At 38.1% G+C, this 17,989-nt stretch overlaps 1 protein-coding gene across 16 annotated transcripts in view; it reads left to right on the top strand.

Moving 5' to 3' along the window:
- Positions 1 to 17,989, top strand: part of nrxn3b (neurexin 3b) — a 357,597-nt gene that overhangs the window by 284,894 nt on the left and 54,714 nt on the right. For all 16 annotated transcript variants that reach the window (XR_009267577.1, XR_009267579.1, XR_009267578.1 and 13 more), the window contains one exon: positions 13,412 to 13,583. Coding sequence is in view for 12 of the 16 variants with exons in the window: in XM_058755796.1 (XP_058611779.1) it covers positions 13,412 to 13,583 (172 nt within the window). In the remaining 4 variants the exon portion in view is untranslated. The remainder of the gene's footprint in view (positions 1 to 13,411; positions 13,584 to 17,989) is intronic.

The raw sequence follows: 17,989 nt of genomic DNA, 5'->3' as shown, positions 1-17,989 counted from the left end.
TTTTTCTTCTCATAGAGGCGTGAGATCAAGATATCACAACTGTGCACGTGTGATCACTCCTTTTTTCCTATTTTTAACTGCATTAGAAAGGAAAAGGATTCCATATTGTCTGAATTACTGCCAGTTATAAAGTATTTCTTTATAGCAAGAAATTCTTGGTCATATTAAAGGCACATACTGTAGGATTGTTGTTATCTCTGAGAAACACAACCCTGCATATTTAGTATTTTCCTGATGTGATTTGCATTTAAATATAAAGACCACACTTACTAACAGTACCTGTTTATTTATGTTTTTCTCCATTAAAATGCTTAGTATCATATAAATAATAGCAGTTTAAGTGCAAAGTTGAAATCAAAAAGTAAACCAACGTTTTAGAATTTATTACCATTTGGTGTGTCCTATTTGTTGCGTATCACATTCTTTAGGTTATGTATTTATTATCCTAAACCTTTTTGTTTATTTCTAGGTTTAAATTTGTTTTTAAATCCCAGATTTTTGATGTGATCTCAGCCTTTTGTGCTGTCTCACCAAAGCACCTCACAAAATAATAGATTGTACTTGCAACAGTTATTAGAGTGGGTGGTTATAGATGCCGTTTAAGTAAGGTCTCGAATATACTCTGTGCAAGTACACGAAAAGCAACAGTTTCCAGAGAATCTTGCATAGCAGGTTAATAAAATAGAAGTATTAATGGAATTTAATAAAACTGTTGACTTGTTTAAAGCTATAACTGAATAACTGTTATTTGAACCAGGGACCTTTTTGCTGTAAGGCAACACTACCCACTGTGCCACTGTGCTGCCCTAGTGTCAAATATTCAGACATATTTTATCTGAGGTTCCTATATCTATGTACATTAAGATTTAAAGCATGCATGTATTTGTGTGCACACATATGTGTTATTCATTTAAATGATCACGTTTTGCATTTGCTGCTACAAAGGTTATGTGTGGGGTTAGAGTTATGGGTCATTGCGGGACTCCAAAACCCAGTGTGTGAATATTTTCATATATATACAGTATACAGTGAGGAAAATAAGTATTTGAACACCCTGCTATTTTGCAAGTTCTCCCACTTAGAAATCATGGAGGGGTTTGAAATTGTCATCGTAGGTGCATGTCCACTGTGAGAGACATAATCTAAAAAAAATCCAGAAATCACAATGTATGATTTTTAACTATTTATTTGTATGATACAGCTGCAAATAAGTATTTGAACACCTGAGAAAATCAATGTTAATATTTGGTACAGTAGCCTTTGTTTGCAATTACAGAGGTCAAACGTTTCCTGTAGTTTTTCACCAGGTTTGCACACACTGCAGGAGGGATTTTGGCCCACTCCTCCACACAGATCTTCTCTAGATCAGTCAGGTTTCTGGCTTTGAGCTCCCTCCAAAGATTCTCTATTGGGTTTAGGTCTGGAGACTGGCTAGGCCACGCCAGAACCTTGATATGCTTCTTACAGAGCCACTCCTTGGTTATCCTGGCTGTGTGCTTCGGTCATTGTCATGTTGGAAGACCCAGCCTCGACCCATCTTCAATGCTCTAACTGAGGGAAGGAGGTTGTTCTCCAAAATCTCGCAATACATGGCCCCGGTCATCCTCTCCTTAATACAGTGCAGTCGCCCTGTCCCATGTGCAGAAAAACACCCCCAAAGCATGATGCTACCACCCCATGCTTCACAGTAGGGATGGTGTTCTTGGGATGGTACTCATCATTCTTCTTCCTCCAAACACGTTTAGTGGAATTATGACCAAAAGTTCTATTTTGGTCTCATCTGACCACATGACTTTCTCCCATGACTCCTCTGGATCATCCAAATGGTCATTGGCAAACTTAAGTCAGGCCTGGTTTAAGCAGGGGAACCTTCCGTGCCATGCATGATTTCAAACCATGGCGTCTTAGTGTATTACCAACAGTAACCTTGGAAACGGTGGTCCCAGCTCTTTTCAGGTCATTGACCAGCTCCTCCCGTGTAGTTCTGGGCTGATTTCTCACCTTTCTTAGGATCATTGAGACCCCACGGTGAGATCTTGCATGGAGCCCCAGTCCGAGGAGATTGACAGTCATGTTTAGCTTCTTCCATTTTCTAATGATTGCTCCAACAGTGGACCTTTTTCACCAAGCTGCTTGGCAATTTCCCGTAGCCCTTTCCAGCCTTGTGGAGGTGTACAATTTTGTCTCTAGTGTCTTTGGACAGCTCTTTGGTCTTAGCCATGTTAGTAGTTGGATTCTTACTGATTGTATGGGGTGGACAGGTGTCTTTATGCAGCTAACGACCTCAAACAGGTGCATCTAATTTAGGATAATAAGTGGAGGTGGACATTTTAAAGGCAGACTAACAGGTCTTTGAGGGTCAGAATTCTAGCTGATAGACAGGTGTTCAAATACTTATTTGCAGCTGTATCATACAAATAAATAGTTAAAAATCATACATTGTGATTTCTGGATTTTTTTTTTTAGATTATGTCTCTCACAGTGGACATGCACCTACGATGACAATTTCAGACCCCTCCATGATTTCTAAGTGGGAGAACTTGCAAAATAGCAGGGTGTTCAAATACTTATTTTCCTCACTGTATATATATATATATATATATATATATATATATATATATATATATATATATATATACACAGTACATGGGGGATTGTACCTGTTAAAAACGTTTCTATTTACTGAATTCATGTTTTAAAAACTTGTTAAAAGAAATGTCAATAAGCTCTTCAAAAATCATCTGTCACTTGCACATATAATCTAAAAGGTGCTTTTAACTGTGCAGGCCTACAGAACAGTTGACAGTCATTTCCATTGGGTCGGTCTTTGATGCTTTCTTATCTTCTGGCTTCATGGTCATTAGATAGCTAGAGGTATGTGCGTGTTCCTAATATGCAAGTCAAGTTTCTGAGACAGTTTGCTTTTGAAATTTCCAGTGCACCAAAGAACTAGGACATTTACAACGATCGTGCCGTAATGCTATTCCAAAAAGAAAGCAGGCGACCTAGATTCGACTCGCTATTTATCCCACCGTTTTACCTATATTCATTCTTCGTCTTTTCTGTTGGATAGATCCTTCTCAATCCATCTTACAGAGAACATATGGCTGGTTGGCCACATGTCACATCCTGTCTCCTCTGATGCAGAACCAGGGGCGTTTTTTTTTTTGTTTTTTTTAGGGTGGACTGCATTAAAAATTGTTCTAGGCTGTTTCACAGCATGGGGTCCTTACACATTACAAATAGTCAACCGTTTTCTTTTCTTTCTTTTTTTCCAGATGGTTTCTGTCTGTAACCTTGGATTTTAATCATTGCTTCATTTAGGATTAATTTTCATCTTTAGCCATTGATCATTGCTAAAAACGGGACGAGGATTCATTGATTAGCGTGAGACATATTGGCAATGCTCATCAACGCAGCAGGGAGGGCGGCTACACGCAGAGCTAGATGAGGTCTTCATATGGTAATGGTCTCTTACTGTGAACTGTTTTTTGATGTGGGCATGCTCTAGAGGCTCTGATATGAGAAATAAAGGTGTATTAGTGTGCTATGACCTGAGACAAAGAGACCATCACAAATCAAAGGAGGACTTCTCCATGAAAGATTTTCTCATCTTGTTAAGACAGCAAGGAACCATTTATCTCGCAGACTGGTTTTCACAGCACTTCCACCATTACATTACTGCCCTTTCCAAAGATTTGTTTATTTCATTGGAGTTTAATACAGATTAGTGCTTCCCAGACAGCTGCCTGTGTCTGCAGTCTTTTGATGCTTTGGCAAGCAAATCTGGGACTGTTGGGGAGCGTGAAAAGGCTCCTTTTGTGATTCATCAGCATGGCTGACATCTTAGTAAGACTCCATAGCTGGAAAACATCCTTACAATGCAACGGCAGGTTTCAGGTACCCTCCTGCCAAGGATGAGCCTCATTTTTGGACTGAAATCTTGCTGTACCTTGCTTGAAAAGGCTATTTTAAACCAGCATGAATTTCCATGCTGGGTCAAGATGCTTTGATGCTGGTCTTGATGGTTTACCTGCAAGACCAGCACTAAACCCACACTAACTAGCATATATTGCTCTATACCAGGGGTTCTTAATCCCGGGGGGTCACAAAGAGGTAGCCTTTTTTTTTTTTTACTATAAAGCTGCTTTGACACAATCTGTATTGTAAAAAGAGCTATATAAATAACAGTGACTTGACAACTAAACACAAATTACTGCAGCCAAAACCGCTGGAGTTTTTCCAGTAAAAACTACAGGAGCTAACTTACGTTACGTGGTCAAAAATCACTGCTACAGAAAGCCGGTACGGTGAATGAGAGAGCTCTTCGCGCTTCATTCATTATCTCTCACTGGATTGCCAAAAACTGGGAAACCACACAATTCAGGTGAGTCTTTTTTTCTACCCTGCGCTAAAGAGACTGTTTCTGTTATGTGTGGACAACGAGCTGCTAATCAATTAGCATTGATTCCAGTGTTAAATTTCACGGTGACCAATCGTATTGGGTGAATGGCAATGGATGTGAAAAGAGCAGATAATCATTTTTTGACGACAACTTGACGAGAGCAGTGATATTGCCAAGAAGTACAGTTATTGGTTTACGTTAGATTTTTTGAGTGAGTAGAAACACTGATGATGTTTTTATGTTATAAAATATATAAATATTTTATAACAAATATTGCGGTGGGGGTCACATAACGTTGTCATTCATGAAAGAGGGTCGCACTTGAAAAAAGGTTAAGAACTGCTGCTCTATACTGTAAGGCTGAAAGAACCTCAGATAGTTTGATCTCCTCTCTTATTTAATGCAGCTAAACCAAATTATATTAGTAAACCCTGCAGCCGGTGACTGTGAATGGACTTGCTACATTGTGTCTGTGAGATCTGCGAGCATGTCAATACATCACTAGTGACGAAAAATTCCTCAGACTCCAGAAGGTTAATACCACTTGGCGTATGACTCTAGGTGACATCCTGCCCACAGTGAACAAATAATGAAAGAGTTCAAGTACCAGAATAATCATAATCGCAGAATAATATTTAAATGATGATCAGAAATTAATTGGATCTTTAATCTAAATTAGAGGTCACTAATTAAACTGGAGTCAGATAATTAAAATAATAATAGAGTCAGAGATTAATTGGAAACAAGCAACTTAAGCTACAGTAAGCTTAGAAATGCCAAGAAAGGACAAAACAATGTAAGGTGCACATTGTTCACACTAATTCAGTTTTTACTAATTGTTTTACTAATTTATAGGACATTTGAGGTAAAAAAAAAAAAAATGTAATATTAAAATAATTTAAAATTTAATTTAATTTAAAACACGTGCACTCACACACACTAGTGTCACACTTATCATTGCATGAAATGAAAGAATTGCTTGAAGTCTAGCCTCCATCTATCTTTCACACAGTAGCAGGTAGTTGCTGAAAGTCTAGGATCACTCCAGATTTACTCCAATACTTCTGTGATATTGCTCATTCAAGTTTCAGGAGCAGGTGATGGTAAACCTGTTTATGCTTTCTGCCAGAAGAAAATACAAAACCTAGAGAGCTACCATCTGTTACCATGGCAACTCAAAGCTATCTGCCCATCATCTGAGCTTGCTGAACTTTGCACAGCATTTGCAGCTAGCTACATGCAGGGACGAAGCTAGAGGATGGCTGTGGTCACTATTGACCTAAACTTGGCCAACCCCCTCACAATCGCTGTTTCTGTCTCTTATTTCCTTTGCAAGAATTGCGTTTATTTAGAACCATCTCTTTACGACCACAACACAAAGATATTTCAGGCAGGCATGCCAAATTGACTGAATGGTGAGCAGTAGATTGTGGAATTATTGAAATAAATCATTGCCTTCATATGTAATCATGTTGTATTAATCATAATACAACATGATTACATATGAAGGCAATGACGTCAGCATCAAAACTTTGCATGCATATATTTGGTGTATGTGTCACTTTTAAGAACATATTTCTCAAATGTATGCACTAAAATGTACTGCAATGTGAGATCACAAAATACAGCATGGCACAAAACGCCTTGTTGGCAAAGGCTATTTACACTAACTCTGCCCACCAATGTGTGATTGGGATAGTTAACACTGAAAAAAGACAACTATGTAAAAGTTGAGTGTAAATCATATTAAAACTATGATTTACACTCAATACGTTATTATTGTGTACTGTTTTATAATGTACTACAATACTGAGGTGCAGATAATTGCCACTATTTGCAATAAGTAGTATAGAATCTATAGCTATTTGCACTTAGTGTAAATAGCATATCGTTAAAAAATACTGCTATTTTCACTTAGTGTAAATAGCATCTAATTGCTATTTACGCTTAGTGTAAATAGCATCTATCACTATTTACACTTAGCGCAAATAGCCGCTGCCAACATTTTTTCCCTCTTTGTTCTGATTACAATTCGGGTAATGTTGCAATTAATTTATTTTGACAATAGAATGTTAAACATTCAGTGTTTACTTTTTCAGAAGCAAGTTTTTGAAGCAGTTCTTAGAGTGTAATGATTATATAAAATGAAATGAAGGTTGACTAATCTTTGAAGTCAAGTCAAGTCAAGTCACCTTTATTTATATTGAATTCAGAGATGTCATTGTCTAGCTCATTTTAGTTTAAATAGTATCTGTGCAATCAAATCGGAGATAATCGCTAGAAATTAAGTGTTGCCAACTGAGCAAGCCAGAGGCGACAGCGGCAAGGAACCAAAACTCCCTCTGGGACAGAACGGAGAAAAAAACCTTGGGAGAAACCAGGCTCAGTCGGGGGGCCAGTTCTCCTCTGGCCAAACGAAACCCGCAGTTCAAAAGTTTATATTTCTATTTTTATTTTGTTGCAATTTCTAACAATAATAGTATTATGTAGTTAGGTATTTTATTATATTTTTAGTTATTTTGTTATATTTTTAGTTTTATTGTATTTAAATTAAGGTCTTCACTGGGGATATGTCATTGAACTATGTAGATATCCATTAGGATGCAATGGTGTTGAGAACCAAGCTAACTGAGCTTTTGAGCAAGTTGAACTTTAGCTGCAGTGTGAGCTTTTTTCTATTAAGAAGCCTGGAGATGGGGAATAATTAGTTAAAAATTGTCAAATGCAAATGCAATTTACTTGATCTATTCCACCACCATTTCAATTACAATGAAATGCAAACTAATTGTATTCAGTTGTGTTGTAAATTCAAACTCATTTTTATGTTGAAAAAAAAAAAATCTGTGCCACCCGAGGCCCCTGTATGGCCATCCCTATGAAAATATCCTGGCTCGCCACTGGGTACTGGTTTTGTACCCACTATACCTATTGTTTGCCTCTGTATTAAATAATTTCTGCTTAAGGAAAACAGCTAAATAGGAAGCCACATTAGCTGGTCTGCTCATGTATGGTTTGCTGGTGTTAGTGGGGTTTTGGATACTTGTCAGCTGGTCAGACTGAAAGACTGAATGAAAATAATAAATCCATCTGAGCAGGTCCTCTTGTTTAAGCATGAATTTAACAAAAATTTAATAAAAATAAATACAATTTATTAAAATTAATATTATATATTTTATGTATAAAGTCTTGTAGTATACTTTTTAGCCTTTCTAGTGAATTAAAATTGTTATTTTTTTCTTTTCTTTTTTTTAATGTAGCTGTGACAGACTCCAGTAGCTAATAGAAACTTTAAAGTAAATGCTTAAATGTTCTGACTTCTTGGCATAAATTTTGTAATATAACAGTTTTTTTCACTTTTTGTTCTTCGTTATCCTCTAGTCAGCATAAAATATGAAGTGGCTTCAGTGCTGTCAGCTTTGAAAGTGACCGGGTTGTTGACATTACAGTGATTGATTTGTATTGAGAGAGACAGAGACAATGACCATGTCAACTGAAACCTCGCTGAAGGTCATGACTGCACCATTGCTGCGGCTCTCTTCTCAATAGGAAGCCAAATCATTTAGTCTATTCGCACTTAAGTGTGTTACAGGCAGCTCATAAATCATTGCTGCATACATGGCTTGATTTGTTTGAGAGGGTAATTGAAATTACTGCTATGTCCCTAGCGAATGCAAAGGGCATCAGTGTGTTAGTTGTATTGCAGAGAAGCTATAATACAGAATCTAGCGTTTCCTGATCATCCATGGAGGTGCTGTTGACGTTAATGTACGCTAGTGATTACTTCCAAGGACAGAGATGCAATTGCCATCACTTCTGGGAACTCCGCTTTGGATATAGGTTTTTTGTGTTTTGTTTCAGTCATCATGAGCTACAAAGTTATAATATATGTTGCTTGCAACAAAAAAGGTTTTACAGACTTAACTGTAATACATAATAGCATCACACAAAAGCAAAAGTTATTTTTTAGCAACTGTAATTAGCAGTCAGACATGATTAATTTATTCTTATGAGTGAAAGTCTTTAGTAGTATATGGTGTATTTGTAATGCTCATTTGAGATGATGCAGTTATGGCAATACCAGCAAGAGCTTACAGTACCATGCTAAGGGGTAAAAGCAGATATTGTCTGTTAAAAAGGGGTGACGTCTTTGGTATTTCCTTGCCCAACTTCCTGTTTCATCAAGAAATGTGTTATCACAGAAAAGAAACTGAACTCATCAAGGCATTTCACAGGGTCTTTAAGCAAAGAAGAAAAAGATAAAAGTAATACTCTAGTTAGCTTTGCAGTGTGCTAAAAATAATAACATTTCCAGGAGTCTTCCTGTTTGTATTCAGTAGGAACAACAGGCAATGCGAGGTAAATATTTAATAACTCTGACCCAGAGAAAAAAAGATCAAAGTGAAGATTTGGGTGTTTGACTTTGAGCGAATAGTGAGTCAAGCCGTTACCCTCCACATTCACTCCTCTTTTCCTATTGCAAAATGTTGAAGGCTAATGCTGGAGGATACTCCTACATATTAAAAACAGTAATGGACTTGAATTATCAAACATGAAACGTAATCTATATCATGTAAATTATATTTATTTAAGTAGGTAAGGCTGTTTTCACACTGTAGTGAAAAAGCCATTTTTGCCATGTCTCTCTGAGCATAAGGAACGAGGAGCTGCACATTGCCATCAACATTCAGATTCGGCAGGACGTTTTCTACTTGTGTCTCCACTCGTTTTTGAGGTTGATTTAATGAAGGGCTCAGTATGAATATGTATTGACATTTTTTCTCCTTAGCATGACTCAGAGAATATGGTAAGGAGAATCTGCCTTGCAGCACTTAGACTGCTCCTGAAATTAGTAGCAGAGAGATCGCACAGAAGGCTGAGGTTCGAGGCTGAGGAAGTTTGAGGAAGTGTATAATGAATGGAGAGGGAAGTGTTTCATGTAATTTCCTTCCTAATTAGGTTATTGCTAGCATGTATTCAAAAAGACGTGTCCGTAAACTTTATTACCATGTCCACTTTAATGTTAGTAGGAGTGACATGACTTTAACGCCTTATTTCTGTACCTTATTTATACATGTTTAAACTGACAGCGTTACAGCTCAACCCATAGTACAGTACAGTGGATTAATATTTTTATAATAATATATAAAAATATACCGAAATCCAGTGTTGGTGTTATGTAATACCTCTGCAATGAGACACATTTATATTCATTTTATATGATTTTGCAAAAGTGTGTCTCAGCTTCAAAAATTCAGGCCTGTTGCTATTCCATTAACGCTGTAATATTAATGTTGGAATTAAGTGTGCAGGAAGGTATTGACAGGGACATCACTTACTCCAATGATGGGAGCCCTGCAGACTTCCAAATGCTACAAATGTTCCCTGCCATCCTCCAAATATCACAAAATCACTCTAGCGTTTCATGGCCGACTGGTGGAAGAGGCCTGCAGATCTTTGCCCAGACTCAAGGCGAGAAGCCATTAATCTCAATGAATCGATTCATCTCCTGCATGTGTCGTGATACCATTTTGATGAGCTCTAACCTCATGCTAAATTTACCTCTTAGGTCATGTACTGTAGATGGCCTATGTAAATCTATACACAAGGATTAGTTATCTGTTTGATACTGGATGCCCTCATCAAAGGTCACGTGGTTGTTTGATACTTGCAGCCACAAGTATTTTCATTCATTTCTGAATCTCCTGAGTAGACATATGAAAGGATGCTAAGTTTGGTCAACTGCTTGGAATCATTGCATCTCATTCACTAACAATTATATGGAATATTTGTATTTATATGCACAGTAGTTCTTATGAAACATTTTCACCTAATTCACAACATGTGCTTTTATTTATCTGTACCATTTATTTATTATTTCTGTATTACTGTAAGTGCCATCATTTTTAACATTTAATAGGCCTAAACTGTTACAGAACATCTCACACACAAATTGAGCAAATTAGTGATTGATATCAATTGATCTTATGTCAAATTGGTCTGATGGTCCCATTTTATTTCAAAGTAGTTATAATCATTCTGAAATGGAACTCAATGGAACTTGATGCTGTCAGACTGCAGCTTTTGCTCCAGTATGTTTCACTTCAGTGTTTGGTTGGTGTGAATGCTTTTTTTTGTCGGGGTTCACTCCAACAAACCAAGGAGTGCTTTCATTCCAAATCAACTTGCTGAAATAAAAATATATTAATTACGGATAATTTGCCTATTATAGCGTAATGCATTTCTCATTGCTGCTTGTCTCAGCTTACATTCTTTGCATTCTTTGTATCTGTGACAGACAGACGCAAGTGCTGATTTGTGTGTTAAGATTTTGTAATAAAATAAAACTTTTCTTTAACAAAATAGTAGGAAAAGGAGCAAAGTTGCATCTAATATGAAGCTGGCATCTAATCCTAGATTGTCGACCCGATACAGGGACCACCAGCTAGTGCTAGAACACATGCAACACGTTTGGTGCAAAATGATTCAGAACTGCAGGGATAATCGAACTGGGTTTCAGACAATTGAAAACTATCTACATTAATTATAGTCTAAACATTTGCTGTAGAAAGTTTGAAGGCTGTTCTTTGCACTACGCCTTGTTTATACTGATGATGATGGTTGCATATGGTTTAGTCCCTTGCCAAGAGATCAAGGTACTGCGCTCCTGTCTGCAGGCTGCCGCAGCGATAGAGGCTTTCTGTGAGAGATTTGATGCCTGGGGCTGACTTTTTGTTGGAGCCATTGATCGGAGGGACAGAATTGGATTGTGTAGCTTATTACTGGTGTCAGCGAACATTACATGGGGGAGAGATAGAGCCCTTCTTCATCGGTGCAGGCCCCTGCTGCAACTCAAATTACTTTTATCACTCTTGGCTACGCTGGTACCACCCACGGCGGAGAAACACCAGACATTATGCTCTCCATTGCAACGGAATTCTGCAATAACCTTCTAAATGTTTGCCGCCATCTGTGAGACATCAGGTATATTATCAGAAAAAGTGCAACATTCAACAAGCATCAATCTTGTGTGCTGTTTCCTTTCTAATGAAAAAAGCAATATAGTGTGTGCTGTCTTACCATAATGTGTTAATGCTGCTCAATATCTTGAATATAGGAATTGAAATTGACTATAATAGTGCAACAATAGCGAGTCATTATTGTCGTCATCATTGTGAATGGTTTTATTTTCTTTAGAATGCAATTTACCGTTATCAACACATTCTTTGAAAAGACAATGAAATGTTGATTAATGCAGTGTAATTGGAAATGTCAGTCACACCAACCTGGATATGCAAGTAGGGAACCAAGCAGGACTCCAGATCTGTACTAAAACTTAGTGAGCTGCCTTCTGTTTACTGAGTGAGTGATTTGGAACACTTCAACTAATGCAGCAACTCTATGTGCCACACAATTGTGCTCCTAGAGATCTGACTTACAGTTGATTTCAGTAGAGTTTGGCATTAGCATGTTGCTAGGTTAACGTCATGATACTCTAATAATCAGTGATATACATAGCACACAGCAATATTGGTAATAGTTTTTTTTTTTTTTTTCTCTAGATACCTTTCAGTGTTTCATTAAATGTTTTTATACATTTATTTACATTTGTATAGTCTTACACACCATCTTATTTTTAATTTATTTAATTTTTTACGTGGAGCTCACCACAAAGCCTTCTCTGAAAAGGATGCAATATAGAAACAAAGTATCTAAGGAGGCAGCATAAGTACATTTGCATCTAGAGTGCATTAATGATGATTTAAAATGCTGCCTCAGTAGACATTTCTCTAGGTTTTAGAACTGAGCATATGTTGCTTGTGGTAGAGAACTGGTGAGCTAGAAAGAGATGATTCAGAGAAACCTGCAAAGCCTCCTGACTCACTCCCATTTGTTTTCATTTCAACCCTCACAATGGAAACTGTCTGAACTAGGATATCTAATAATCAGATGGTGCTGCCCAACCAGCCATTACTTTATGGGAGTTTGCAGACCTTGAGTTGTGCCAGGCATAGTATAGCTGGAATCAGAAAGCTTAAACAGACTCTTAGATCAGCTTGCTGTGTACTGCACTGCTTTTCTTGGCTCTAATGGAGAGCACAAACAGTGCATATCAATGTAGCATTCTCCAGCTTTTGGTCTGTCTTCACAAAATTAATGTTCATCATATACCTCTCATTAAAAACATTCCATGCACCTTACCATGCACTTTAATTGTCAATTGCAGTAGTTGTGCTCTCACCAGCAGATCTTAGGTTACGTTCATTGAAAGCACGCTGAGAGTCTTGGAAAGCCCTCAGAAACCACTGAGGAACAGTGAAAGTCGGTGTGTGTGGTGGCAGATTAATTTATCACACACTTCAGTACAGCACATCCATGTATTTATTTACCTTCCCTTTTGTTTGAAAAATGGCTTCCTCTGTGCCATGCCTTGAAGACAGGTAATTACACTTTCAAGAGGCCTGGTGGGGATTAAAACAAACGACATAAGACAAGAAATGCATTCCATCGAGTCTGGCATGCCTTGAAACCCTTTCATGATAGCTATGTGAACATGAACTTGGAGTGAAATTAGCTTTGCGAATAGCGCTAGCCTACTGTGCAAAAGACAATGGGGCAAGTTGTCTTAGTTCTCCATCGGGGAGTTATGAAGAGTCCCCAAACAGGAGCCATATGGGATACATATGTGAAAGGTGGAGAAGCATATGTTTGTGAATTTGCAGTAGGTCGGTACAAAGTGCATTAGTCATCGCTATCAAAATGCATGTCCCACATTTCTGTTGGCAGCTCATTCTTATCAACTGGATATAAAAAATGCAGCAGTCTTGGCATCCACATCGGTTTGCGTGCTCTCATTGGCAGCATCGTTGCAGAGGTTTCTAAAAGTGGATCACTTTAACATGCTAATTTTTCCTGTTATTTAAGCTAGCACCTTCATCCTTTTACGCTGAGTTGAATCAGCCATTTGGTGTAGCTCAGCTGAGATTGTTTGTGTTGTTTCTATTCCAGGAAGAAGGAAAGGTGGGCGTAACGTTCAACATTGGCACAGTGGACATCAGCGTCAAAGAGATGACTACAGAAGTCAATGATGGAAAATATCATGTTGTGCGCTTCACAAGGAATGGGGGAAACGCCACCTTACAGGTGGACAACTGGCCAATCAACGAGCACTTTCCATCAGGTAATATATACAGCCTGCTAACTACCCAAAGTAAAGTTTCTCAGACAGAAATGAGTTTTTACTGTTAAACCCACTGGATATCATATGCTCCCAAGGAAATCAAGGGTTGGAAGGCAAGGAACAACATAATTTCCCTGCCCATGTAATTTATAATCTGCATGTTTCAAAGCATGCAAATTTTTTGAAATGGGAACAGGTGTTCATAATTACAACACTGATCTCCTTTCTGCTGAGGGAAAGGCATAGAAGAGAAAGGACACTGCAAAGAATAAAGCAAATGCCACTTAGTTCTCGATCAACTTGGCTTGCGTTGCTTTCTTAATTGTCCTCTGAAACGTCCATATGTGGGAGTAATCAAGCCTGGGCACCTGGCCTGCGCACAATGGCAGGCCAAGCCGTTGCCTTTGTCCCAGCGATTAGCGCCATGACATCTGGCCAGCTGCTTTTGAGAGGCTTTGAAAGGCAGAGGGAAGAGTGGGGCACAGGTTTAAGGCAGTATTGTGGCAGCTACAGCAGCTGTGGGAGAATGAGCCCCGGACCTCTGTGTATCTATGACTCCCAGACTTAGGAAGCCAGCAATGATGGATGAATACAAATGAGTTCATCAAATGCAGCAGAGGTTTGTTATAGAAGCTCAAGCGTTTCCTACATGGAGAAATAGGGCGTGCTGAAATACTGCCCTCAAACGCTATCGAAAAAAAAAACTCTCAAAAACCCTTCACACTCAATTAATTTGGGTTCTGTGTCCTCCACTTTGATGTCTCTGTTGCTTCGGCGCCCTCCATGGGATATCTGGCCCCTGCACTTCTCGTCCAATTAGAGAGCAGCTCTCGTCAGGGTTACTCAAGCTGTATTCAACGGCAGGTCTTTCTAAAGTGAGATAGAAATTGCCTTAAAATGGCCAACATGCAGGCAGAGGGGACAGGCAGAAGGACACAGGCTAATGCTGTGCACCCTATTCAAACTGGTTATGTTATGGACACTGACAAAGAGCCAGAGATAGCATACCATTTGCATCCTCAGAGCTAAATATAACACCTGAAATGTCCTAAATGGCCAAACTCAATACATGTAAAATTTGTACATTGAAAAATAAACCTGCACAGTGACGGGAGGTGTATGGAGGCTTCTGTTGAAGCTGTTGCATCACTCAGTCTCAAATTAGCCTCAGAGACATGATGTAATGATATAATGATCTAGTCTATGTGAAACATTCATTCAGTAGACATTCCTAGCAGCATCTAGCAGTATTTTAAATGAGGAGATATTTTTACACAGATTGCAGGATATCTACAGAATCGCTGTGAATTTTGTGTTTACTTTGTTTCCAGAGTGTAAACCACAAATTTGTCATAACCTTGTTGATATGAGAATGTTCTGTGGTGGAAAAAAGAAGATATCCAACAAAATATTAGCGAGGATAGATTGGCATATTAAAATGACTCATCAAACAGAAAAACATTCTGAAAGAGCAAAATCTGAACAATTGTTTTTCTTATTCAGTCAATTTACATCTGTCAAAATGCATCTGTCGTTATGTCTGTTTGTTCCTTCCATCCATAACACATTGGACAGCTTTTTTAACTTAATAAATGAAATCAGTATTTCAAAACTGCATTTTGTATTTACTGGGGTTATCTTTGTGTAATATTAAAATTAGTTTGATGATCTGAATCTTTTAAATGTGACAAATATGCAAAAAGTAAAAAAAAAACAAAAAAAAACAGGAAGGTGGCAAAAACCTTCTCATGGCACTGTATGCCCATTCATGTATTCCATAAATGCAGGAAATTTGCATATTGTGCACAGCATACATACTGCAAAATGTTCCTTGTTTGTTTGTTTGTTTGTTTCTCTTATTATTTCTTTTACTGTGGGCAGAATTAACCACTGGTGGAATTCTGGTTAAAACAGTACAGTACAGCTAAATTCCAGTAGGTCCAGTAGTAGGTCATCAAGACCTATTGCTCCCATGAATTCAATCAATGATGATATATATTGGCCTCCATTAAACCTCACATCTTTGCATCAGACAAGTACACAATATTTAAAGGCCAATGAATTTGCTCCAATTTTCATTAAAGCTTTGTCTCTGAAGTGATTTAGTCTTTTTTTTTTTTTTTTTTCTTTTTTGTAGAGATCCTTGACTACCTTCAGCCACCATTCAATTGCAGATTTGGTAATTCTCTTTCTTTTTCATGGGCATACACACGCTCAAACACTGATAATACACAGGACATTCATGTTTGTAATTTGACAATTATTGATTTCAGTTCCTGCACCATCTCTTGAGTAATTACAAGCTGGGATTCAAACTCATAGACTGAATAGCACTTGAAATTCTTTATATCAGTGATGCTGAATCACTCAATAAACTGCTATCAGATCCATGCAGCTGTGTTGCCATGGCATGGGATAAGAATTTATAGCCAAGGTAGTCTCGTGTAGCCAGACCTTCAGACTGACGGCTGAAGGTCTGGGAACTTTGGCTGCTTTGAATGGCCAAAGGCTGCCCAACAGGCCATATGACTGACAGGTAAAGCAACCAAACACGTTTCACTTTGTTCTGCGTCATGTTTAGGGGCGTGGAAATGTCGCTACAATAACAGACCCTTGTGTAAAACTCTTGGACATATTTTAAAGATTCTATGCCGCGAACTTAAAATTTTTTTTACATACTTTTGAAACTCCAGCGTTTAGTTGATCCTGATAAGCGCTCATTGTCACCGTTGTAAACACAACAGCTTTCTTCTTTCGTGAGGGGCTTTGGCGCCATGGCATTTTTGTTTCCAGGCAGAACGTTAAAGAATGCGACACGCACGTTTCCCGGAAATCCTGTATAATTAAACCAATCCGGTGGCGACTTCGAAACTCCTGAAGTGTTTCCAGATAAGTGTGCCATATGCATCAGACGTTTAGCCAACGTTCCGTGGGCATGACGTCTGAGGCTGAGACTATAGTCAAGGTAGCCATGATCCCTGAGCTTATTCATATGTTCTAACCAAGCATGATTGGATAAGCAATTGTTGGGGTACACTGAATGCAAGTCAATAAGGAGATGTTTAATGATATTTAAGATATTTAAAGTTATTTGACCAATACGAAGTTAAGATATTTAAAGTTATTTGAACAATAAGAAGTGCACATAGTGCAGGGCTTACCAGAGTGACACCAGTGAAATACAATTTTGTCAGAATACACAATACATTTGAGCTGCTGTTAAAGGAACACTCCACTTTTTTTGGAAATAGGCTCATTCTCCAACTCCCCCAGAGTTAATAAGTTGAGCTTTACCGTTTTTGAATCCATTCAGCTGATCTCTGGATCTGGCGATAGCACTTTTAGCATAGCTTAGCATAGATCATTGAATCCTATTAGACCAGTAGCATAGCGTTCAAAAATGACCAAAGAGTTTCGATAGTTGTCCTATTTAAAACTTGACTCTTCTGTAGTTATATCGTGTACTAAGACCGGCGGAAAATGAAAAGTTGCGATTTTCTAGGCTGATATGATTAAGAACTATACTCTCATTCCGGCGTAATAATCAAGGAACTTTGCTGCAGTCTCGTGTCTCGTGTCCCACGTGTCCCAAGGAGAATAGTATCAAGAGAACTTACTTGAGCCAGTCGATGGAGACAAAGATACATCCTACGAACAGCTTAACAGAACATGCATTATTCTGAGATGTGTCCAGCGAGACCCTTATAGCCAAGGTTAGATTGCGTTCCAATGAGGAACAGAAACTTCTCACTTCTCACCAGTACAGGCCATGATGAACTGGCAATAGAATTCATTCACACATTGTTTGTATGCTTTCAGAATATGCTGATGGCCCCCTACCGCAAATCTCTGGCACTGAAAGAGAACATAGTGACAACATGCCAGCATTTGTTTTGACTAAAGCAGTGCCATCTAAAGGGAGTGATTCAGATATTGTTCTAGCGGGAAACCTACACAAATGTGCTGATGGATGGGAGAAAACAGACACCATTGGCTTGTCGGACACTTCCCACAGATTAGAGCTCTTCTGTTGCTCTGAGCTTTTATGGATGGAATATGACACTCTAGGATTGTGTTGTGAAGTTAAGCACTCATACTGGGATAAGATATACCTTATTTTTTATTTTTCAAATATGGTAGGTGCGGTGTGGTGTAGTGGTTAAAGATTTGGGCTAGTAAACTATGCAGAGTTTGTCCACAAGCTATGACTGTTGTGCATCTGAGGAGATTATCTCTATTATATTGTGACAGTATTTTTCATGATAATTATAAATTCATTTTCATAAAAAAGTAATGTTACATTAAGTAAAAACTTTACAGTCCTTAAATCAGGTTTTGGTTCAGGCAAACAAATAAATAAATAAATTAGTGCTGTCAATCGATTAAAAAATTTAAACACGTTAATC

The sequence above is a fragment of the Onychostoma macrolepis genome, chromosome 20 (assembly GCF_012432095.1).
Source record: "Onychostoma macrolepis isolate SWU-2019 chromosome 20, ASM1243209v1, whole genome shotgun sequence".
Classification (NCBI taxonomy): Eukaryota; Metazoa; Chordata; class Actinopteri; order Cypriniformes; family Cyprinidae; genus Onychostoma; species Onychostoma macrolepis.
The sequence above is the reverse complement of the archived record's forward strand: the minus strand, read 5'-3'. Positions and strand labels throughout refer to the sequence as shown.